General features: G+C 43.7%; 1 protein-coding gene across 1 annotated transcript; it reads left to right on the top strand.

Annotated features, from left to right (window-relative positions):
- The first annotated feature begins 739 nt into the window (after positions 1–739).
- LOC141106795 (uncharacterized) lies at positions 740–26745 on the top strand. Its single transcript, XM_073597723.1, has 9 exons — positions 740–2564; positions 11861–11993; positions 13765–14915; positions 20883–20999; positions 22092–22199; positions 22470–22604; positions 22738–22944; positions 23053–23200; positions 24373–26745. Exons 1-9 carry the CDS (start codon positions 762–764, stop codon positions 25830–25832), a joined length of 5262 nt encoding a protein of 1753 aa, XP_073453824.1. The 5' UTR covers positions 740–761; the 3' UTR covers positions 25833–26745.

Below are 26745 nucleotides of genomic sequence, written 5' to 3'. Positions count from 1 at the left end.
GGGTGCACGCGCTGATTGGCCAGAGGGGGGAGCCAACCAGTGGGTTTCGGCGGAACGTGATATCTGCCGGCCACCCGCGATCGCTCCCCAGAGAGATAGAAGGGCAGTTTGTCGATGTAAACAAGGCAGGCCGCCGTTCTGTCAGAGATGAACACAGTGATCTTGTGTTCCTGCTAATCAGGAGCACGGATCTCTGTGTTCATCTACTGCAGTGGTTCTCAACTCCTGTCCTCAGGACCCACTAACAGGCCAGATTTTAAGTATTACCTTGGGGAGATGCAGACTAGAATACTGCAATCACTGAGCAGCAAATTATATCACCTGTGATGTATATCAGTTATCTTGCAAACCTGGCCTGTTGGTGGGTCCTGAGGACAGGAGATGAGAACCACTGATCTACTGAGTCCATCCCCCACACAGTTAGGAAGCACCCCATAGGGACACACTTAACCCTTTGATCGCCCCCAATGTTATTTCCTTCCCTGCCCATGTCATTAGTACATGTTGTGTTGGGAAGATGGCAATGAATGATAGAGGGGGTGGGGACACTCGTCCTATAATCCCCTCATCACTGTCACTCCTATAAAAGACAGTTCTCGTTGTTTCCTCACTCTCTGACTAAGGTCCATGAATAAAGAAATTAACTGGTAGGAGATCAGAGGACCCATTTACTAGTTATCTTGAGGGGGGAATTGTAAGATCCTCAGAGACAAAGCTGCCTGATGTGGGCAGAGTCCTGGTTTAGGGGAACCAATCTGCTCATGTCTAGTAATAATCTTTGTATTTCTATTTTAGTAGATGGACGGGAGATGAGGAAAACCTCAGAGGATTGTCTCACTTTGTCTCCAGACTGTAAAGTAGAAGATGAGGACATCACACAGTATAGTCCAGGAGAAAACCCGGCCACCTCAAATGTCCATCCGGCACCACACAGTGTAGATGGACCATCGTATTCCTCTTATCCTGAGGAACCTCAGACTGTGACGGACGGTGCCGGACCATCGTATTCTTCTTATCCTGAGAAACCTCAAACTGTGAGGGATGTTACCATACCATCGTATCCTGAGAAACCTCAGACTGTGAGGGATGGTGCCGGACCATCGTATTCCTCTTATCCTGAGGAACTTCAGACTGTGAGGGACGGTGCCGGACCATCATATTCCTCCTATCCTGAGGAACCTCAGACTGTGAGGGACGGTGCCGGACCATCGTATTCCTCTTATCCTGAGGAACCTCAGACTGTGAGGGACGGTGCCGGACCATCGTATTCCTCTTATCCTGAGGAACATCAGACTGTGCGGGACAGTGCCGGACCATCGTATTCCTCTTATCCTGAGGAACCTCAGACTGTGAGGGACGGTGCCGGACCATCGTATTCCTCTTATCCTGAGGAACCTCAGACTGTGAGGGACGGTGCCGGACCATCGTATTCCTCTTATCCTGAGGAACCTCAGACTGTGCGGGACGGTGCCGGACCATCGTATTCCGCTTATCCTGAGGAACCTCAGACTGTGAGGGACGGTGCCGTCCTTCCAACAGATAAGAGGTTTTCCTGTACTGAGTGCGGGAAGTGTTTCCGTTTTAAATCCGGTCTCAATGTGCATAAAAGATCTCACACGGGTGAGAAGCCACATTCCTGTCCTGAGTGCGGGAAATGTTTTTCACGGAAGTTCAATCTTTACACACATCAGAGATTGCACACGGGGGAAAAGCCATTTTCCTGTTCTGAGTGCGAGAAATGTTTTGTACACAAATCACATCTTTTCTTACATCAGAGGATTCACACAGGGAAGAAGCCGTATTCCTGTTTTGAGTGCGGGAAATGTTTTTCTGCCAAGTCCAGTCTTTACACACATCAAAGATCTCACACGGGGGAAAAACCTTATTCTTGTTCTGAGTGTGGGAAATATTTTGTTAAAAAATCCATGCTTACCAAACATCAAAGGTCTCACATGGAAGAAAAACCATACTCCTGTTCTGAGTACGGGAAATGTTTTTCATATAATTCACATCTTTTCACACATCAGAGATTGCAAATGGTGGAGAAGATTTTTTCCTGTCCTGAGTGCGGGGAATGTTTTTCAAGCAATTTACACCTTTACAGACATCATAGATTGCACATAGGGGAGAAGCCGTATACCTGTTCCGAGTGTGGGAAATGTTTTGTAACAATATCAGAGCTTACCACACATCAAAGGTCTCACATGGGGGAAAAACCGTATTCCTGTCCTGAGTGCGGGAAATATTTTCCAGATAAGTCCCATCTTTCCAGACATCAGCGATCGCACACGGGGGAGAAGCCGTATTCCTGTCCTGAGTGCGGGAAATGTCTGTCAAGCGAATCGCATCTTTACAGACATCAGAAGTTGCACACGGGGGAGAAGCCATATTCTTGTGCTGATTGTGGGAAATGTTTTTCACAGAGGTCCCATCTTTCCAGACATCAGAGATCTCACACAGGTGAGAAGCCGTATTCCTGTCCTGAGTGCGGGAAATGTTTTTCAAGGAATACACATCTTACCAGACATCAGAGATCGCACACGGGGGAGAAGCCGTATTCCTGTCCTGAGTGAGGGAATTGTTCCTCAGTGAAGTCCTGTCTTTCTGTACATCAGGGGTCCCACACAACCCTTGAGGTGTATTAGTGAGTGCGGGAAATGTCTTGTATATGAATGTTTCTGGACATGTGTGGCAGAAGCACACCCTGATATACACCTCAGATATACTCCATGGCTGATCTTCATCATGTAAGAAACAGTTCATAGACCTCAACCGTAGCCTGACCTTTTGACAAAGATGTCCTATGGAATGGATGATACAACAGTGCCATTTGGAAGTTGGATTGGTAAATGTTTCTCCCATTGAAACATAGTATTGAGAAAGGAGCCACACCCATGTGGGGATAATAAAACTTTCCAAATAAAAAGGCAACAACATAAGAAACGGCAAGAAACAGTTGATAAGGAGATCAGAGATCACCAAAGACATGGATGAAGTGTTGTACCGTGTCGGCCATTGATAGCAGGAGAAAAATAAAAATGGAGTCATTACCTCTCATTGGCTGAGTACGTTTTGTGGTGTAAATTCTGCAAGAGGTCTGTTTTTTCAAGTCGTCTTCCAGGACGAAACACGTTAACCCTACCACTTAAAAGTCAGTCCTCTAGGGCTTTTAAAATAAAAATGGAGTCATTACCTCTCATTGGCTGAGTACATTTTGTGGTGTAAACTCTTGCAAGAGGTCTGTTTTCTCAAGTCGTCTTCCTGGACGAAACACGTTAACCCCACCACTTAAAAAACGGCCCTCTACACCTTTTAGAATAAAAATGGAGTCATTACCTCTCATTGGCTGAGTACAGTTTGTGGTGGAAGATTTCACAAACACTTACAGGTCTGTTTTTTAAAAAACAATAGTGGAATAAATGTGAGAAATTTTAGGCATGTTATATTTCATACAGTAAACGTGCAGAATGGAAAAATGTGTTTAATTTCGAATAGTTTAGTTTTGTTACTAATTTTGTTTCATTGATTCATTTCGGAATCCGTTTCGTTTCATTTCATTTAATTCAGTTTCGTCTATAAATTTTCTAACGAATTCCGAATTTTCAGAACAATTAGTATTCGGATCGGATGAAAAATGATCGTCCGATTCGAATTCTGTGTGAAGAATAGCTGGTTGTTAAGTAGCGGGCAGGGAAGCCGGCCGCCGCGTCCTTAACAACCGATGACTCTGCTGTCAGCGGGCTTCCCCACAAAAGAATACCGGCAATAGAATATTCTGAAAAAAAAAAACAGCGTTAGATACCCCCCTTAATCCAAACCATGCCCTTCGGGTCTGGTGTGGATTTTAAGAGGGACCCCATGCCAGAATTTTTTAAAAAAATGGCGTGGGGTCTCTTTGGAAAACAGGAAGTGATGTCAGATACTGACAGGAAGTGAGCATAGAGCCCCTTTCACGGCTGATCAGGAGTAGAGATGGGCTCGGGCATGTTCGAAAATGCCACGTGCCCGATCCCGCCAGGAAGCCGACACGGCACACAACTAATCACAGGCAGTGAGAAATATCCCGGTTCGCAGCTGCACAGATCGGGAAATGTTTCACTGCCTGTGATATGTTCTAGGACAGTGATGGCGAACCTTGGCACCCCAGATGTTTTAGAACTACATTTCCCATGATGCTCATGCACTCTGCCGTGTAGATGAGCATCATGGGAAATGTAGTTCCAAAACATCTGGGGTGCCAAGGTTCGCCATCACTGTTCTAGGATATCAAGTGGAATGAAGGAGAGCGATCCTTAACCTCTTGCAAATCGCTCGTTCGTAGAGGAGGACTGTTTATGCAGCAAACCAGTTCAGAAACAAAACAAAGCCAACAGAGAATTTGTCAGTCCAAGAAGGTCCTTCATCCTCCAAATTGTAGCAAACACTAAACCAGTGGTCATCAACCCTGTCCTCAGGGCCCACTAACAGGCCAGGTTTGCAAGATAACTGAAATACATCACAGGTGCACCTGACCTGCATGCTTTGGCCAATCACAGCGCCCTCTACGCCCCACACTATATAGGGCAGCATACACGGCGGCCCTGTGTAGTGTTGTTGGCGTAGACAGAGAGATAGCTTAAGTTAGATTTGGCAGGTTATTTAGTTAGTTGCAGCGTATTTGATATATATATATATATACAGCCTCATGTGTATATATATATATATATATATATATATACTGTATATATATATATACTCTGCAGCCAGTGTAGCCTATATCTACAGTGCATTCCGTGGTATACTGCTTCTAATACACTTCAGGCAGTGTACACAGTATCTAATACAGTGTGTACAGTGTCTACTACACTTCTGGTGGTGTACACAGTACACAATACAGTGCAGCCATAGTACAGTTGCTAATACAGTGCAGGCGGTGTACACAGTATCTAATACAGTGCGTACAGTTTCTACTACACTTCTGGTGGTGTACAGTACACAATACAGTGCAGCCGTAGTACAGTTTCTACTACTTTTCTGGTGGTGTACACAGTACACAATACAGTGCAGCCGTAGTACAGTTTCTACTACTTTTCTGGTGGTGTACACAGTATCTAATACAGTGTGTACAGTTTCTAATACACTTCTGGTGGTGTACACAGTACACAATACAGTGCAGCCGTAGTACCAGCGTTGGCCCGTGCATTAAGGGCGCACGGGCGGTGCCCCCTCTCTCCTGCCACCCCCTATGCATGCATTGCACCCCCCATTCAGGCATCCGGACCCTTTTCGGGCGTCAGGCTCCTGAATTACAGTGGCGGGGGGTGTTTTTGAAGCACCTGATTAGAGCCATAGGCTCTAATAGGCGTCAAAAATGGTGACCTGCGAGCGCCATGTTTGGCGCTCGCAGTTCACTCAGCTGTGTTAGGAAAGCTGCTGGCAGCATTTGATGGGCACACTGGCAGCATTTAATTGGCACAGTGGCTGCGTTTGGTGGCAGCATTTGATGGCACAGTGGCTCGTTTGATGGCACACTGGCAGCATTTGATGGGCACGCTGGCAGCATTTAATTGGCACAGTGGCTGCGTTTGATGGCACAGTGGCAGCATTTGATGGCACAGTGGCTGCAATTGATGGTTTTGTTTCAGAATTTTTCAGTTTGCACCCCCCAAAAAATTTTGAGCACCAGCCGCCACTGTGTAGTACAGTTGCTAATACAGTGCAGGTGTTGTACACAGTATCTAATACAGTGTGTACAGTTTCTAATACAGTGCAGGCAGTGTACAGAGTATCTAATACAGTGTGTAGTTTCTAATACAGTGCAGGCGGTGTACACAGTATCTAATACAGTGTGTACAGTGTCTACTACACTTCTGGTGGTGTACACAGTACACAATACAGTGCAGCCGTAGTACAGTTTCTACTACTTTTCTGGTGGTTTACACAGTATCTAATACAGTGTGTACAGTTTCTACTACACTTCTGGTGGTGTACACAGTATATAATACAGTGCAGCCATAGTACAGTCGCTAATACAGTGCAGGCGGTGTACACAGTATCTAATACAGTTTCTACTACACTACTACACTTCTGGTGGTGTACACAGTATCTAATGCAGTGTAGTGTGGTGTTGCAAAACAAAATATACATCATGTCCGGAAGGCCACCAAGGAGAGGCTCACAGGACAGGAATTGTCCATTGTTCAAGGAACCCCTAGAAACCTTCGGAGGAACCCTGGCTGAGAAAGGCTGGACTAGGCAGTAATATATTTCTACTATCCCCCTTGGTGGGAGTGGAGATGACCCCATCTATAAGGATATACAGTACATACACACACAGCACAAGGCTGTGTTCACACTACGAGAAGTTTCTCAGGGCTGCATGTTGACACTGCAGTTCGTCTGTCCTTTATCACCCAAACAGTCCTCTCCGCTCCTCTCAAGACGTCCTGTTCTCAAGCTCCCTTGTCTCCTCATCCCATGTTCATCTCCAGAACTTCTCCAGAGCCTCTCCCAACCTCTGGAACTCTCTACCTCAATCTGTTTGGCTATCTCCTACCCTGGCTGCATTCAGGCAACCCCGTAAAACTCATCTCTTCAGGGAAGCCTATGACGCCTGTAATGCCGTGTACACACGGGTGGACTTTTCGGCAACAAAGGTCCGACAGTCTTTCCGACGGACTTCTGACAGACTTTCTGACGAACGGACTTGCCTGCACACGATCACAGCAAAAGTCCGACGGATTTGTACGTGATGACATACGACCGGACTAAAATAAGGAAGTTGATAGCCAGTAGCCAATAACTGCCCTAGCGTCGTTTTTTGTCCGTCGGACTAGCATACAGACGAGCAGATTTTTCAACCGGACCTTAGTCCGTCGGACAAATTTGAAACATGTTCCAAATCTAAAGTCCGTCAGATTTTCGACTGGAAAAGTCAGCTGCAGGTCCGATGGAGCCCACACACGGTCGGATTGTCTGCCGGATTCGGTCTGTCGGACCAGTCTGGTCGAAAAGTCCGCTTGTGTGTACGCGGCATTACTAATCTTTTATCACTTCCATCAGCTCATCCCCCACAGTTATAGGCAGTAATATATTTTAGACTTGTGCACAATGGAAAATTTTGTTTAGTTTCGGTTCGTTTTCATTCGTAAAATACATAAGTTCGTTCTTTTATAGTCATTATGTTACGGTAATACGTTTTCGGATAATTCGTTATTTCTGTAGAGTGTCGATTTTCGTTATACTGAATCTCGAATCATATCGAATTCATTTGTTATATGTACTATAATTTCATTCATATTCGTTGAAATTTGATATTTATGTATATATATTCGTGATAATGATTCGTAGTTTGGAAAGTCGTTTGTTTATTGAATCTTTTAACACACACACAATGACAATATCTCTTCTCCTCTGCTCAAATACAATACAACACCCTTCTCACTCACTTCTCAGGAATGCACTTTGCCAGTAATCCAACCTCCAGCACAAAATTAATCAGCTGATTGGACTGTAAGATTTACTTTGAGTTGATCTTTTGTTTCTTTAGATCTTTACCGAATCATGTCGAATTCATTCGTTATATCCGCTATAATTTCTTTCGTATTCGTTGAAATTCGTTATTTTTTTTATTTGGACATTCGGATGCATCCGAATGTCCGAAAGGTGCAAGATTCGGCCGAAGTTTGATTCGTTACGAAACGAATTGCACAAGCCTAATATATTTCTATCACCTTTGGTGGGAGTGGAGATGACCCCGTCTATAAGGATATACAGTACATACACACACAGCACAAGGACGTGTTCACACTACGAGACGTTTCTCGGGCCTGAAGTTCCTCTAAGCTTCACAAGGTGAAGATCTTCTCACTTCTACTCAGACAGGAAGTCTCTTTTGAAGACAGGATGTGACGTCAGATACAGACAGGAAGTTCTGGGTGAGAGGTGAGTCGGGAGGAAGTAGAGAGAAGACATTGCTGGAAGTGGCAGAAGAGGAGGTAATAAGATCTTATTTTCTATTTACACCCAGTAACCCCCGTTATGTTCCGTCCTCTTCCTCCATAGTCACTGTGATGTCTTTTATCTCCAGCAGATGATGATGATACACACATATATAGTGTGGAAACCTAGAGTAACATCTTCAGAGTCAGAACATTCCCCCACTTACGGGGCCGGAACATTTCCTTTATTTTGGCGTTAAATTCTAGTAATATGTTCCTCTAAACAAACAGAATATGTTGCATCATTGCAGAAAATAGTGGGGTACAGGGCGCTCTTAGACAAAGACTATCCAGGAAACGAAAAAGTTCAAAGTCTATGACTTGATGAAGACAAGTAGGGCGGCGGGCAGGTGTCTTATGGTGCACATCAGTAGCACTCCGTGAGAGAAGTAAACTCTGGTAAGAAATAAAGCAGAAAGAAGGCACAGTTAAGTGCAGTAAAAACAAAGCTTTAATAGGCCAAAACAGTTAAAAACACTTACAAGAGTAAATAGGTATACAGGCTCATCACATAGTGTAAAGTGTCCAGCGGGAGGTGCTCCCTAGATTGTCCTATCGACATGTCTCCTGACCGGCCAGTGATGTGGAGTTGTGTGTCAGGCACCCTAGAGGATTCGCCGTGCTATTACAAGTGCCCTCTTTCTGCTTTATGTTCCATCAGTGGTGTCAGAGGAAGGAGGGTTCTGAGGGAAGTAGAGTAGCTGAAGAGCCTCTCAGGGGGTAGTGGGGCTTACGGGCTCTGAGGCCCTTAATGGAGTACTTAGGTTGCAGGACTCTGAGAGAAGAGGGAGCCTTGGGCTGTGATGGTCCTCCTTCTCAATCTGCACTCATTTTTTTTAGACCTTCTCCTTCTCACCATATCCCTGCTCAAGTGATATCTTCTAGGATACCAAGCAGAATGACGAAGGCCAGTTTTTGACCCCTTGGAGGACACTTAATAAAGGAGGTCTGTTTATGCTGCAAGCCAGTTCAGAAACAAAACCAAGCCAACAGAGAATTTGTCAAGCCAAGGGGCTCCTGAGTCCTAAAAATTTTAACAAACACTAAACAGTCTGATTTACTAACTGCTAAAACCAATGGCCATTACTCCATACACTTACTACTAGACCTTCCTGTGACCTTTGATTCTGTTGACCACCCCGCTCCTTCTCAATAAACTCTACTCCATTGGCCTCCAAGATTCTGCTCTATCCTGGTTCTCCACCTCTCTATTTCCTTTTTTTGTCGAGGTCCTCCAAGGCTCTGTTCTTTGACCGCTTCTCTTCTCTATCTACACCTCCTCCCTTGGTCACTTGATAACCTCCCATGGCTTCCAATACCATCTCTATGCCGATGACACCCAAGTCTATCTCTCTACTCCTCACCTCACTCCCGTTTCCTCTTGCATTACTAACTTACTAACTGACATATCAGCATGGATGTCACACCACTTCCTTAAACGAAATCTCTCTAAAACCGAGCTGATGAAAATCCCCCCCCCCGCCTGTGTCCTCCACCATGACTTTCCATCAAAATCAATAATGCAACCATCAATTTCTCCCCTCACACAATGGTGTATTCCTAGACTCTGACCTGTCCTTTCAGCCCCAAATCCAATTGTTGTCAAAAACTTGTAGACTTTACCCCTGTAACATCTCTAAAAATTCACCCCTTTTTAATTAATGAAACCACCAAGCTCCTCATTCACTCCCTTGTTATCTCTCACCTTGACTATTGCAACTCCCTCCTCATAGGCCTGCCTCTCCAAAGGCTCCTCCCCTCTTCAGTCTATCATGAATCCTGCTGTCAGACTCATCCACCTTACCAACCGTTCAGCGTCTGCCACCCCCCTCCGCCAATCCCTACACTGCCCTCCCCTCATTGTCCTCCACCTCTTTCTGCTAATCCCTCCACTGGCCTCTATTCAGTGTCCTCCGCCCATACCTACACTGGCTTCAGATCGCCCAGCGAATTAAATTCAAATACTAACAGTAACATACAAAGCCATTCACAACTCTGCCCCGAGATACATCACCAATCTTGTCTCCAAATATCATCAAAACCATCTTCTCCGCTACCTCTCAAGACCTCCTGCTCCCAAGCTCCCTTGTCTCCTCCTTGCATGCTCGACTCCAGGACTTCTCCAGAGCCTCTCCCATCCTCTGGAATTCTCTACCTCAGTCTGGTCGCCTATATCCTGTTCTGGCTGCTTTTAGGCGATCCCTGAAAACTCATCTATTCAGGAAAGCCTATCACACCTCCAACTAATCTTTTTATCTTTTCTATCTCCTCATCCCCCACAGTCATAACCTTTTGTACCATCTGCCCCACCTTCTTAGATTGTAAGCTCTTCTGAGCAGGGCCCTCTTAACCCTCTTGTATTTTAACTATACTGTCTCCCTTTTATAATGTAAAGTGCTGAGTAAACTATTGGTGCTATATAAACCCTGTATAATAATAATAAGTGTGTTCCCATGGGGGCAGTAGTTCTTCAATCTTCAACACACCTACTATTAACCCCCTCACATCCACATCCTATTGCTCTGTAACACCAACCTGCAGTATTGAGAACCCTGTGTGCCATTTACCTTCTTTTATAAAGTAGCAGGCCAGCACTGTCCCTACAGATATATAATACATAGACACAGCACAAGGCCGTGATGATACCATTCGTTTTTCAGGGCTGCAGTTCCTCTGAGCTCCACAAAGTGGTGATCTTCTCACTTCTACCCCAGACAGGAAGCCTCTAGGAAAGACAGGAAGCCTCTACGAAAGACAGGAAGTGATGTCAGGTACAGAAAGGAAATTCCATGTGCTATGAATTAGAGAGGACAAATTGCTCCACCTGGCAGCAGAGGAGGTAATAAGATATTATTTTATTTTTACAAAAAACTCCAAATAATTCTTACTTTAATTTGCCAAAATTATCTCTCTATAAGAAAGCCTAAATAGATAAAATAATGACACGAATGAGGATGGAGGAGGACCGGAGTCACCTGACTGAGAGGATACTAAACCTCACCCTGGAGATCATCTACCTGCTGACTGGAGAGGTGAGGAGAATTCTGGGAGGTCACATGACATCACTCTTATCTTTATTAATAAAACACAGACCTGACCGGAGAGGTGAGGAGGATTCTGGGAGGTCACATGACATCACTCTTATCTCTATTAATAAAACACAGACCTGACCGGAGAGGTGAGGAGGATTCTGGGAGGTCACATGACATCACTCTTATCTCTATTAATAAAACACAGACCTGACCGGAGAGGTGAGGAGGATTCTGGGAGGTCACATGACATCACTCTTATCTCTATTAATAAAACACAGACCTGACCGGAGAGGTGAGGAGGATTCTGGGAGGTCACATGACATCACTCTTATCTCTATTAATAAAACACAGACCTGACCGGAGAGGTGAGGAGGATTCTGGGAGGTCACATGACATCACTCTTATCTCTATTAATAAAACACAGACCTGACCGGAGAGGTGAGGAGGATTCTGGGAGGTCACATGACATCACTCTTATCTCTAGTAATAAAACACAGACCTAACCGGAGAGTTGAGGAGGATTCTGGGAGGTCACATGACATCACTCTTATCTCTATTAATAAAACACAGACCTGACCGGAGAGGTGAGGAGGATTCTGGGATTCTAACATGATATTCCTATTGGTTCTCCAATACAGAGATTTCTTGTGAAGTCAGGTGATCATATGACCATCACAGTGCCTCCATGTGACTCCCTAAAACCTGAGAGACACAACATGGAGAAGATTCTAGAAGTCACCAAGAAGATGATGGAGCTGCTGACAGGAGAGGTGAGGAGGATTCTGGGAATTCTGGGACATTATCCAGTAACAGACAAGGGATGTGTCTGGATGGTGACTGTATCATTGTGTGTGTCAGGTTCCTATAAGGTGTCAGGATGTCACTGTCTATTTCTCCATGGAGGAGTGGGAGTATTTAGAAGGACACAAGGATCTCTACAAGGACATCATGATGGACAATCAGCCGCCCCTCACATCACCGGGTAAGAGGAGACTTTATTGTAAAGGAGAGAGCAGTACGGAGGGTCCACCTAGATCCCCCATCATCTGATAAGGAGCCACTGATAATAATGGGTCCTCTGTTCTGCCACAACTCTTAAAACCACTCAGTCCCCACTGACACACCCAGTTAGAGGTGGTGGACCACTCCCACCTGGATGTCATCCAGCTTTTTATGGGTTAGGGACATGCAACGCGCCACTGCCATGACTGCTGTGTCCACCAGACACTGAATTTTGGCTCCCAATACCCGGCTGCTTTCATATGATCGCTATGTCAACAAAGCTGTTATTTCATTCATAACAGCTGTGATTCCGTTAGTGATACAGTGATTGGCCTACAGCTATCACATGGTACCTGGGCCAATCACAGCACCCTGTACCATGTGATAGCTGTGGGTCAATCAGAGCACACAATATTAAGTCACAGCTATTATGAATGTAACCCATTCATGACAGTTATGACAGTTCACTGTAACAGTAATCAACTGTAAAAATAAAAATAAAAAATCCCTGATTACCCCTCAGTGTTGTAGTGCCACTATGGTGACACTGAATTACTCCAATGAAAGTATGTAAGAAAGGAAAAAAAAAAATGTTTAAAAAATAATTTAATAAAAAAATTATTTTTTTTGTTTTTTTAAACATACTGTTACAAGTTAGTATTCCTGATCACCGCCACACCAATCATCAGATGGTAAAACTGTGCTGCTCTGGTCACAGTATGTTAAAAAAAATGGGGGAAAAAAAAAATATATATATACACTATATGTATATATATATATATATAGATAGATAGATAGATAGGTAGATAGATAGATAGATAGATAGATAGATAGATAGATAGATAGATAGATAGATAGATAGATAGATAGATAGATAGATAGATAGATAGATAGATAGATAGATAGATAGATAGATAGATAGATAGATATAGATAGATAGATATCTAGATATATCTATCTATATAGATATATCTAGATATCTATCTATATATATATATATATATAGATAAAAATATATATATATTTTTTTTAAACATGCTGCCACCAGTCAGAACCAGTGATTGCCACCACACCAGTCATGTCATATATACTCTATGTTGTACATTACATACTCCTGACTTCTCTCTCCCCTCTACCCACTGCTATATATACACATAATATGTATTCTCTTTTGTTACACCCATTTCCTACCAGCTGGACATTTTATATCTGATGATATGATTGGAGCACAGACTTTTACATGTTAATAATAATGTGATAAAATCCTCCAACTTTGGGACCTTAAACAGAAAGTGATAATGAGGGAGGAGTCAATAACCCAATGATGGTGGTCTTCAGGATCAGTCCAGTCTTCATCTTGGTTGTTCTCCCCCCATCCTCACTCTCTGACCTCTGGTGGGGCTCAGCCCCGCTATTATTCATGACTAAATCATGAACTAAATCAGAAAGTGCAGGACTTCTTGTGTTGGGAAGATGGCAATGAGTGATAGAGGGGGTGGGGACACTCGTCCTATAATCCCCTCATCACTGTCACTCCTATAAAAGACAGTTCTCGTAGTTTCCTCACTCTCTGACTAAGGTCCATGAATAAAGAAATGAACTGGTAGGAGATCAGAGGTCCCATTTACTAGTTACCTTGAGGGGGGAATTGTAAGATCCTCAGAGACAAAGCTGCCTGATGTGGGCGGAGTCCTGGTTTAGGGGAATCAATCTGCTCATGTCTAGTAATAATCTTTGTATTTCTATTTCAGTAGATGGACGGGAGATGAGGAAAACCTCAGAGGATTGTCTCACTTTGTCTCCAGACTGTAAAGTAGAAGATGAGGACATCACACAGTATAATCCAGGAGAAAACCCGACTACCTCAAATGTCCATCCGGCACCACACAGTGTAGATGGACCATCGTATTCCTCTTATCCTGAGGAACCTCAGACTGTGAGGGACGGTGCCGGACCATCCTATTCCTCTTATCCTGAGGAACCTCAGACTGTGTGGGACGGTGCTGGACCATCCTATTTCTCTTATCCTGAGGAACCTCAGACTGTGAGGGACGGTGCCGGACCATCGTATTTCTCTTATCCTGAGGAACCTCAGACTGTGAGGGACGGTGCCGTCCTTCCAACAGATAAGAGGTTTTCCTGTGCTGAGTGCGGGAAGTGTTTTCGTTTTCATTCCAAACTTAATGTGCATAAAAGAACTCACACAGGTGAGAAACCACATTCCTGTCCCGAGTGTGGGAAATGTTTTGTGGAAAAATCACAACTTGTCAGACATCAGAGATCTCACACGGGGGAGAAGCCGTATTCCTGTCCTGGGTGCGGGAAATGCTTTTCAGATAAATCCAATCTTTACAAACATCAGAGAGTGCACACGGGTGAGAAGCCATATTCCTGTTCTGAGTGCGGGAAATGTTTTATGCAAAGATCGCACCTTGTCACACATCAAAGGTCTCACATGGGGGAAAAACTATATTCGTGTTCTGAGTGCAGGAAATGGTTTCCAATGAAGTCCCAACTTTACAGACATCAGAGATCTCACACAGGTGTGAAGCCGTATCCCTGCCTTGTGTGCGGGAAATGTTTTTCAGATAAGTCCACTCTTTACACACATCAGAAATCGCACACAGGGGAGAAGCCGTATTCCTGTTCTGAATGTGGTAAATGTTTTGTAGAAAAATCAACACTTGTAAGGCATAAAAGGTCTCACACAGGTGAGAAGCCATATACCTGTCCTGACTGCGGGAAATGTTTTTCACAGAAGTATATTCTTAACAGACATCAGAGATCTCACACGGGGGAGAAGCCGTATTCCTGTCCCAAGTGCGGAAAAAGTTTTGCAGATAAGTCCACTCTTTCCACACATCAGAGATCTCACACGGGGGAGAAGCCACTTCACTGTCCTGAGTGAGGGAATTGTTCCTCAGTGAAGTCCTGTCTTCCTGTACATCAGGGGTCCCACACAACCCTCGAGGTGTATTAGTGAGTGCGGGAAATGTCTTGTATATGAATGTTGCTGGACATGTGGGGAAGAAGCCCCCCCTGATAGACACCTCAGATATACTCCATGGCTGATCTTCATCATGTAGGAAACAGTTCATAGACCTCAACCATAGCTTGACCTCTTAACAAAGATGTCCTATGGAATGAATGATACAACAGTGCCATCTGGAGGTTGGATTGGTAAATGTTTCTCCCATTGAAACTTAGTATTGAGAAAGGGGCCACACCCATGTGGGGATAATAAAACTTTCCAAATAATAAGGCAACAACATAAGAAATAGTAAGAAACAGTTGATAAGGAGATCAGAGATCACCAAAGACATGGATGAAGTGTTGTACAGTGTTGGCCATTGATAGCAGGATAAAAATGGAGTCATTACCTCTCATTAGCTGAGTACATTTTGTGGTGGAAGATTTCACAAACATTATAGTTGAATAAATGTGACACGCATTTGCTCAGCCGTGACAAATATTGGCTATATTTTATTTCATACAGTGATTTCCTATGATCTTCGGTTCCATCTAGTGGCCATAAATTTCCCCTTAATATTTATTTTATTTTCTCCTTTTCCCCCATTTTCTATGTTGTGATCTTTTCAACAATACTTTGTTATAATAATGTAACACGTTGTGTATTGTATTGTACACAAATTAATAACGACTTTCCTGACCAATTCGGATTTCTACCTTTACTATTTCTTGTTTTTTTGACTGCAATCTTGTTAAAAGTAAAATTATAATAAAACATGAACGAAAGAAAAAAATTTTTTGTGTGTGTCAGTGCAATGACAACAAACTTGATTACCCAAAAATTGAATTGCTCATAGGAGATGCTTTAAAAGGTTTTACAGGTCATCACTTTAGAGGTAACCATGACTAATGGAGCAGAGTGTGGTCAGGAGTACATCATATACAGCCCTGTGTACAGAGTGCAGTGGTCAGGAGTATATCATATACAGCCCAGGGTACAGAGTGCAGTGGTCAGGAGTACATCATATACAGCCCTGTGTACAGAGTGCAGTGGTCAGGAGTATATCATATACAGCCTTGTGTATAGAGTGCAGTGGTCAGGAGTATATCATATACAGCCCAGCATACAGAGTGCAGTGGTCAGTATTATATCATATACAGCTCTGTGTATAGAGTGCAGTGGTCAGGAGTATATCATATACAGCCCTGTGTACAGAGTTCAGTGGGCAGGAATATATCATATACAGCCCTGTGTACAGAGTGCAGTGGTCAGGAGTATATCATATACAGCCCTGTGTACAGAGTTCAGTGGTCAGGAATATATCATATACAGCCCTGTGTACAGAGTGCAGGGGTCAGGAGTATATCATATACAGCCCTGTATAAAGAGTGCAGACGTCCCCTCCCGCTGCTTGTAATAACAGGCACGTGGCTGCTTAGCTGCATCTGTTGTTATTACAAGAAAGCCGAGCGTCGGCTCTAAAAAACGGTACTGGGGTGAGGCCTGCAGCTGCATATCATCCCACTACAACCACTTGAAGCAGAATAACGTACAGATACATGATTTTGCAGCAAGTGGTTAAATGGGACCAAACCCCAGGAATAATGGGAGTACTTTAGGAACATATTAAGTAAAGGTATTATACAGTGTTAAACCTGGGTGGCTAAACTTTTACATAAAAAGACATTAAAGAGAAAAAAATGGCCATTAAAAAATATAAGGCAGAGGGGTCATTGTCAGCATTCCAACACTACAAGGAATGCAATAAGAAGTGTAATGCCACGTACACATGATCGGTTTTCTCGTCGGAAAAAGATATGAAGGCTTTTCTGACAGGATTCCGCTCAAGTTTGCCTTGGATACACACGGTCACGCAAAAGTTTGCTGAAATTACGACCATCAAGAACGCAGTGATGTACAACACTACGACGAAACAAATTGTTTCCGAGCATGCGTAGGGATTTTGCGCGTCGGAATTGCCACAGACGATCGCATTTTCGGATATGAACTTTTCCCGACCGAAAAATTAAGAGCATGCTCTCAATCTTTTGCTGGCTGGAATTCGGCCAGCAAAAGCCTGATGGAGCATACATACGGTTGCATTTTCCGACGAGAAACTCTCATTGGTCTTTTGCAGGCCGAAATTCCGATCGTGTGTACGCGGCATAAGAGTGCAATCAGGGCAGCAAAAATAGACCACGAGAAACACATAGCGGAGGAGAGTAAAAAAAATCCCCTCAAATTTTTTAAATATATTAACAGTAAAAAATCAAGATCAGAGCGTATTGGCCCCATAAATGATGAACAGGGGAAGTTGGTCACAAATGACAAGGAGAAGGCAACTGTACTAAATACATTCTTCTCTGTTTTTACAAAGGAAAAGGAAGGGTATACGAGGGGAGGCCAATAGGTTCTTACCCTCACCATGATCTAGATGTGCTAGGGATCGGAAATTTTGCTAGGTTTATAGGTGGACATCTTAGTAATAGGAATGCCCATTTTTGTTTTTGTAGGTCGTGGTGAATTATAGTTAGAGCCAAGAGAAATGGAGTAGGTGCCATGCCAGACAAAGTTGAGTACCGAGCCGTGATTAATGGATGAATGTTGCACCTTAGCCTTTATAGGGGTGGGTGATGAAGCATGTTTTTCTAATTTCTTTAGTCTCAGGATCATATAGATATACCCAGCTTTGATCCATGGTCCATACACAGCTGACATCTCTTCATGGATTATTTGGGCAGATTTCCCTTGAAGATGGAGGAACCTAATCACGGCTCGGTATTCAACTTTGTCCGGCATGGCACCTACTCCAATTCTCTTGGCTCTAACTATAATTCACCACGACCTACAAAAACAAAAATTGTCATGCATATTACTAAGATATCCACCTATAAACCTGCTAAATTTTAGATCCCTAGCACATCTAGTTCATGGTGAGGGTAAGAACTTATTGGCCTCCCCTCGTAGTAATCAAGACTGCATCATTAGTAATGCATCACAGAATGTACCCTTGTGGCTAACAGAAGCCGGTGTCCGAAAAAGCCTTGAAAAGCCTAACATAAATAAATCACCATGACCAGATGGCTTACACTTGAGAGCCCTCAAAAAACTCAGTCAGGTTATAGCCAGGTCGTTATTCCTAATGTTTATGGACAGTGTAATGACGGGAATAGTACCAATTGGTTGGCTAAAGGCCAATGTGGTAGCAATATTTTAAAAAGGGCAGATATATATATACCTGGAAACTACAAGCCAGTCAGCCTAACATCGATAGTATGTAAACTATTGGAGGGGATAATAAGGGACTAGATCCGACAATTTTCTGATGAAAACAGTATCGTTAGCAGTGATCAGCATGGATTCATAAAAAATCGTTCTTGCAATACGAATCTGTTAACATTCTATGAGGAAGTGATCTGCCATCTAGATAAGGGAAGGTCTGTGGATGTGGTGTACCTGCATTTTGCAAAACCATTCGATACGGTTCCACATAAACCCTTCATTTATAAATTGAGGTCTGTAGGCATGGACCCCAAGGTGTGTACCTGGATAGAAAACTGGTTACAGGGGCACGTCCAAAGGGTGGTGATAAATAGCGTGTATTTAAAATGGTCTGGTGTGGTAAGTGGGGGTCCCCAATGATCTGTCCTGGGACCAATTCTGTTTAATGTATTCATAAATGATATAGAAGTTGGTATAAATAGCTCAATCTTAGTGTTTGCTGATGATACGAAGCTAAGCAGGGCAATGACTTCACATTAGGATATAGAAACCTTACAGGGGGGCCTCAATTAAATAATGGGGTGGGCAACTACATGGCAAATGAGGTTTAATGTTGAAAAATGTAAATGAATGCACTCGGGGGCTAAATATTTGAACGCAAGTTACTCGCTAGGGGGAGAACATCTGGGGGAAGGAATCCAGGATGTAAAAAGATCTGGGGGTCTTGTAGATGACAGACTCAGCAATGCCAAGCCGCTGCAGGCAAAGCAAGTCGACTATTATCTTGCATAAAAAGGGGATTTACTCCAGAGATAAAATGATAATCCTGCCATTCTATAAAACTCTGGTTCGGCCACATCTGGAGTATTCCGTTCAGTTCTGGTCACCGGTCCTCAGGAAGGATGTGCTGGAACTGGAGCGAGTCCAGAGAAGGGCAACCAAGCTAATAAAGGGACTGGAGGACCTCAGTTATGAGGAACGACTACAAATATTAAACTTATTCTCCCTGGAGAAAGGACTCATGAAAGGAGATATTATAGCGATATAAAAGTACCTCAATGGTGATTCTAGCATAGAGAGAAAACTATTCAGTCTCAGGGAGTGGAAGAAGACACAGGGTCACTCAATGACATTGGAAAAGTGGAGTGACCAATGGGAGAAGGGCCCCCGTATATCAATGGTCAGTGTTGTGGTCCCTTACATTGGTGACTAATGGGAGAAGGACCCCCTTATATCAGTGGTCAGTGTAGTAGTCCCTTACATGGGAGACCAACGAGAGAAGGACCCCTTTATATCAGTGGTCAGTGTAGTAGTCCCTTACATTGGAGACCAGTGAGAGAAGGACCCCCTTATATCAGTGGTCAGTGTACTGGTCCCTTACATTGGAGACCAATGAGAGAAGGACCACCTTATATCAGTGGTTGGGGTAGTCGTTCCTTACAATGGTGACCAATGGGAGAAGGACTCCCTTATATCAGTGGTTGGGGTAAGTGGTCCCTTACAATGGTGACCAATGGGAGAAGGACCCCCTTATATCAGTGGTCAATGTAGTGGTCCCTTACATTGGAGACCAATTACTAAAGGACCCCCTTTTATCAGTGGTCAGTGTAGTGGACCCTTACAATGGTGACCGATGGGAGAAGGATCTCTTATATCAGTGATCAGTGTAGTGGTCTTATAATGGGGACCAATAGGAGAAGAATCCCTTGTATTAGACTTTAAATAATGTGTTTGTAGTGCATGAATAACAGTGAAAATAAACTCAGAAAAGTGAAAAAATACATGAAAATAAATAACTTATAAGCTAAAGATTGTCCACTTTTAGCTCAAAGTCCATCTGATAATCCCACTATTCCACTGAAGAAAAAAATATAAATCAGTGCATCCCACACACCAGTGCAACAGACCTTCACCAAGGGTAGATATATAGAGGCTTACCAGAGCCCACTGACCTCCTAAACCAATAGAAAGGTCATAAATCACATGGGTGGAAATCCCTGGCTCGCTATGGTCGCATAACTCGATAGTAGATCAGGTTCAAAAACACCCAAAGATGTTCAATTACTTACAAGAGCAACTCTCAAGGCCGTTTTACCGGACTCTTCTGATGGTGCATCCTTGTACTTGTCAATCAGAGAAAACATAAAGGGAGACCCATGCTCCACATACTGTGAATCAGCCACAACTATGGGCCTCTTTCTATGTTTTCTCTGATTCCCCCCATTACCGATCATTGATGTCAGTTGTTACTGAGAGACAGAAATTGTTCATTGCTCAGGGAACCCCTAGAGACCTTTGGAGGAACCCTGGCTGAGAAAGGCTGGACTAGGCAGTAAAATATTTTGACCCCCCTTGGTGGGAGTGAAGTAGATTTGCCACCTTATCCCTTTAAACCTGAACAACTTTGAATTACACAGGTTCTGAGGCTAATTAAATGCAGATAAGGCATCAAGTGAGTTTAATTACCACCTTAATCAGCCACAGAACCTGAGTAATTAATATGTGTTCGGGTTTAAAGGGATGAGGTGACAACCATAGAGTGGAGATGACCCCATCTATAAATATATACAGTACATACACACACAGCACAAGGCCGTGTTCACACTACGAGACATGTCTCGGGGGCTGCAGTTCCTCGAACTTCCACAAGATGGTGATCTTCTCACGTCTGCCCAGACAGGAAGTCTCTATGGAAGACAGGAAGTGATGTCAGGTACAGACAGGAAGTTCCAGGTGAGAGGTGAGTCAGCAGGAAGTAGAGAGAAGACTTTGTTGGAAGTGGCAGGAGAGGAGGTAATAATATCTTATTTTCTATTTACACCCAGTAACCCCCCCCCGTCATGTTCCGTCCTCTTCCTCCATAGTCACTGTGACGTCTTTTATCTCCACCAGATGATGATACACACATATATAGTGTGGAAACCTAGATTAACCCCTTCAGGGTCAGAACATTTCCCCACTTACAGGGCCGGAACATTCTCTTTATTTTGGAGATAAATCCTAGTAATATGTTCCTCTAAACACACAGTACTGATAATAAATAGACAAAACAACGACCATCCTGGCCATACATGGCCTACAAAGGGCAATTATTGCACTACACAGGCAGCCAATGGGCAATCATTGCAATATGCAGCCAACACAATGATGGAGTGGCGGGGTCAGGATTATGGAGCATAGAGCCCCTTACATTGCTGGTCAGGAGGAAGGAAACATTCCCCAGCCTGACATGAAGAATATGTTCCATCACTGGTGTCAGAAGAAGGAAAATACTCTCTGATTGGGGGGTCTCTTGGTCTGTGATGGTCCTCTCTCCCCATCTGCACTTTCTTTTTTAGACCTTCACCTTCTCACTGTATCACTGCCCAAGTGATATGTTCTAGGACAGTGTTTCTCAACTCCAGTCCTCAAGGCGCCCCAACGGGTCATGTTTTCAGGCTGTCCATTATTTTGCACAGGTGATTTGATCCATAGTAATTACCACAGCAGTTTCATCTGAGGGAAATCCTGAAAACATGACCCATTGGGACGCCATGACCCATTGGGACGCCTTGAGGACTGGAGTTGAGAAACACTGTACTAGGATACCAAACGGAATGAAGAAGGGCACTCCTTAAACTCTTTTGTAGAGGAGGTCTTTTTGTGCAGCAAACCAGTTCAGAAACAAAACAAAGCCGACAGAGAATTTTTCAGGCCAAGAATATCCTGAGACCTCAAAAATGTTATAATCACTAAACAGTCCAGACTAAGTGTGATCCCATGGGACATGTAGTTCTACAATGTACAGGAATCCTCCCATTAACCCCCTCACATCCATATCCTATGATTGTGTAAACAATACTATCCAAATCATTTTTTCATATTCAAAAGTTATCCTTCTATAAGGAAGCCTGTGAAAAGACGGCAAGAATGAGGATGGAGGAGGACCAGAGTCACATGACTGAGAAGATACTAAACTTCACCCTGGAGATCATCTACCTGCTGACCGGAGAGGTGAGGAGGATTCTGGGAGGTCACATGACATCACTCTTATCTCTATTAATAAAACACAGACCTGACCGGAGAGGTGAGGATTCTGGGAGGTCACATGACATCACTCTTATCTCTATTAATAAAACACAGACCTGACTGGAGAGGTGAGGAGGATTCTGGGAGGTCACATGACATCACTCTTATCTCTATTAATAAAACACAGACCTGACCGGAGAGGTAAGGAGGATTCTGGGATTCTAACATGATATTCCTATTGGTTCTCCAATACAGAGATCTCCTCTGGTGAAGTCAGGTGATCATATGACCATCACAGTGCCTCCATGTGACTCCCTAAAACCTGAGAGACACAACATGGAGAAGATTCTAGAAGTCACCAAGAAGATGATGGAGCTGCTGACAGGAGAGGTGAGGAGGATTCTGGGAATTCTGGGACATTATCCAGTAACAGACAAGGGATGTGTCTGGATGGTGACTGTATCATTGTGTGTGTCAGGTTCCTATAAGGTGTCAGGATGTCACTGTCTATTTATATATTTAGAGTGGAAACCCCTGGGATTATAATATTGTTGTTAAAGAAGAGTATAAAGAGGAGGATGAGGAGTATGGAGTGATGGAGGAGTTTTCAGAAGGACACAATGATTTGATGGAGCCACCTAATACCAGGAACCCACCAGAGAGATGTCCCCGACCTCTGCATTCCCGGGATTCCACACAGGAAGATTACACCAGCCTTCAGGATGATCAGGTAGGTGAGATGGAGCATTTAGAACATGGACTCATGAAGATGATATGTAGATTTATTATGTGAGCTTATATTTTACAGATGTTATTTTCTCTCATTCTCTTGGTTTAGAGTGAAGATCTGATAGATATCAAAGTTGAGGTTAAAGAAGAAGAGGAAGAAGAAGAGACGTATGTGAGGGATGATCAGCAGTCTATGGAGGAGGATGGAATAACGGGGACATTTATAGAGGAGGACACTCCTACAGAGATCAGCACAGGTGGGTCATTAACACTAAATACATTCCTTCACCCATACTGCTCACTGATTGGTTCAGAGTAGGGCAGGGACTGGGTGATATCAGCCTGTAACACCCTGGTCACTTTCCTGAGGTGTGTTCCCCTTCCTGTATTTCTCTTGGTCTTTTGGCCCATACCCGGGGTCTAGCATGACCTCCGACAGAACAATTCTCCTAAGATTACTTGCTCTGTTATTTGCTGTCTGTGCTGGGTGGAGGGATATGTCTGTATAGTCTCAGACCCAAGTCACTGAGTGCAGTCTCAGGAGATGGGAGGCAGCGGTGTGGGACCTCTGCAACTTGTCTTCGGTAAACTTTTAAGCTTCCACTGATTGGTAATTTTTTATGGGTATTGACCATTACATAGTCCCTACCACTGTCCTATATACTTTATGTTGTCCACTACATACTCCTGACCCCTGCACTATATACTCTACGTTATACATTACATAATTCTTATACTATATAGTCCTATCTGTTGTATCTTATACAATATGTTGTACATTACATAGTCCTGACTTCTCCTCTCTCCCCTCTACCCACTGCTATATATACACATAATATGTATTCTCTTTTGTTACACCCATTTCCTACCAGCTGGACATTTTATATCTGATGATTTGATTGGAGCACAGACTTTTACATGTTGATAATAATGTGATAACATCCTCCAACTTTGGACCCTTAAACAGAAAGTGATAATGAGGGAGGAGTCAATAACCCAATGATGGTGGTCTTCAGGATCAGTCCAGTCTTCATCTTGGTTGTTCTCCCCCCATCCTCACTCTCTGACCTCTGGTGGGGCTCAGCCCCGCTGTTATTCATGACTAAATCATGGACTAAATAAGGAAGTGCAGGACTTCTTGTGTTGGGAAGATGGCAATGAGTGATAGAGGGGGAGGGGACACTCGTCCTATAATCCCCTCATCACTGTCACTCCTATAAAAGACAGTTCTCGTTGTTTCCTCACTCTCTGACTAAGGTCCATGAATAAAGAAATGAACTGGTAGGAGATCAGAGGACACATTTACTAGTTACCTTGAGGGGGGAATTGTAAGATCCTCAGAGACAAAGCTGCCTGATGTGGGCGGAGTCCTGGTTTAGGGGAACCAATCAGCTCATGTCTAGTAATAATCTTTGTATTTCTATTTTAGTAGATGGACGGGAGATGAGGAAAACCTCAGAGGATTGTCTCACTTTGTCTCCAGACTGTAAAGTAGAAGATGAGGACATCACACAGTATAGTCCAGGAGAAAACCCGACTACCTCAAATGTCCATCCGGCACCACACAGTGTAGATGGACCATCGTATTCCTCTTATCCTGAGGAACCTCAGACTGTGCGGGACGGTGCCGGACCATCGTATTCCTCTTATCCTGAGGAACCTCAGACTGTGAGGGACGGGGCCGGACCATCGTATTCCTCTTATCCTGAGGAACCTCAGACTGTGCGGGACGGTGCCGGACCATCGTATTCCTCTTATCCTGAGGAACCTCAGACTGTGAGGGACGGGGCCGGACCATCGTATTCCTCTTATCCTGAGGAACCTCAGACTGTGAGGGACAGTACCGTCCTTCCAACACGTAGGAGGTTTTCCTGTCCTGAGTGCGGGAAGCATTTTCATTTAAAATCCGATCTTAATGCACATGAAAAGTCTCACACCGGGGAGAAGCCGTATTCCTGTCCTGTGTGCAGGAAATGTTTTTCAGACAAGTCTAATTTTTACAGACATCAGAGATGGCACACAAGTGAGAAACTGCATTCATGTTCTGAGTGTGGGAAAAGTTTTGTTCAAAAGTCAGAACTTGTTGTACATCAAAGATCTCACACGGGGGAGAAGCCGTATTCTTGTTCTGAGTGCGGAAAATGTTTTTCTGACAAATCCAATCTTTACAGACATCAGAGATTGCACACGGGTGAGAAGCCGTATTCTTGCTCTGAGTGCGGGAAAAGTTTTGCACAAAAATCAGATCTTGTCACACATCAAAGGTTTCACGCAGGGGAAAAACCCTATTCATGTTCCGAGTGCGGGAAACGTTTTGTAAAAAAATCAGATCTCATCACACATCAAAGGTCTCACACAGGGGAAAAACCATATTCATGTTCTGAGTGCGGGAAAGGTTTTATACAAAAATCAGATCTTGTCATACATCAAAGGTCTCACACGGGGGATAAGCCGCATTCTTGTCCTGAGTGCGGGAAATGTTTTTCGGCTAAGTCACATCTTTCCAGACATCAGAAGTTGCACACAGGTGAAAAGCCGCATTCCTGTTCTGAGTGCGGGAAACGTTTTGTGCAAAAAACAAACCTTGTCACCCATCAAAGGTCTCACACTGGGGAAAGACCTCATTCATGTCCTGAGTGCGGGAAAGGTTTTGTAAAAAAATCAGAACTCGTCGCACATCAAAGTTCTCACACCGGTGAGAAGCCGTATTCCTGTACTGAGTGCGGGAAATGTTTTTCACAGAAGTCCCATTGTTATAGACATCAGAGATTGCACACGGGTGAGAAACCCTATTCCTGCCCTGAGTGCGGGAAATGTTTTTCACAAAAGTCCCATCTTTCCAGACATCAGAGATCTCACACGGGGGGAGAAGCCACTTCCCTGTCCTGAGTGAGGGAATTGTTCCTCACTGAAGTCCTGTCTTACATCAGGGGTCCCACACAACCCTCGAGGTGTATTAGTGAGTGCGGGAAATGTCTTGTATATGAATGTTGCTGGACATGTGGGGAAGAAACACACCCTGATATACACCTCAGATATACTCCATGGCTGATCTTCATCATGTAAGAAACAGTTCATAGACCTCAACCATAGCCTGACCTTTTGACAAAGATGTCCTATGGAATGAATGATACAACAGTGCCATCTAGAGGTTGGATTGGTAAATGTTTCTCCCATTGAAACATAGTATTGAGAAAGGGGCCACACCCATGTGGGGAATAATAAAACTTTCCAAATAAAAAGTCAACAACATAAGAAACAGCAAGAAACAGTTGATAAGGAGATCAGAGATCGCCAAAGACATGGATGAAGTGTTGTACCATGTTGGCCATTGATAGCAGGAGAAAAATAAAAATGGAGTCATTACCTCTCATTGGCTGAGTACATTTTGTGGTGTAAACTCTTGCAAGAGGTCTGTTTTCCCAAGTCGTCTTCCAGGACGAAACACGTTAACCCCACCAATTAAAAGGCGGTCCTCTAGGCCTTTTAAAATAAAAATGGAATCATTACCTCTCATTGGCTGAGTACATTTTGTGGTGTAAACTCCTGCAAGAGGTCTGTTTTCTCAAGACGTCTTCCAGGACGAAACACATTAACCCCACCACTTAAAAGGCGGTCCTCTAGGCCTTTTAGAATAAAAATGGAGTCACTACCTCTCATTGGCTGAGTACATTTTGTGGTGTAAACTCTTGCAAGAGGTCTGTTTTCTCAAGACGTCTTCCAGGACGAAACACGTTAACCCCACCACTTAAAAGGCGGTCCTCTAGGCCTTTTAAAATAAAAATGGAGTCATTACCTCTCA

This window comes from Aquarana catesbeiana, linkage group LG08 (genome assembly GCF_042186555.1).
Source record: "Aquarana catesbeiana isolate 2022-GZ linkage group LG08, ASM4218655v1, whole genome shotgun sequence".
NCBI classification, from domain to species: Eukaryota; Metazoa; Chordata; class Amphibia; order Anura; family Ranidae; genus Aquarana; species Aquarana catesbeiana.
The sequence above is the reverse complement of the archived record's forward strand: the minus strand, read 5'-3'. Positions and strand labels throughout refer to the sequence as shown.

What these genes read in the sequence shown, in the direction of transcription:
- LOC141106795 (XM_073597723.1), top strand. Translation starts at nt 762, where the DNA reads ATGTCTAGTAATAATCTTTGTATTTCTATTTTAGTAGATGGACGGGAG. An exon ending in AGAAGCCACTTCACTGTCCT is followed by an intron (nt 14,916 to 20,882) that starts GAGTGAGGGAAT and finishes ACGTCTGCCCAG; the next exon opens with ACAGGAAGTCTCTATGGAAG. An exon ending in TGGAAGTGGCAGGAGAGGAG is followed by an intron (nt 21,000 to 22,091) that starts GTAATAATATCT and finishes TCCTTCTATAAG; the next exon opens with GAAGCCTGTGAAAAGACGGC.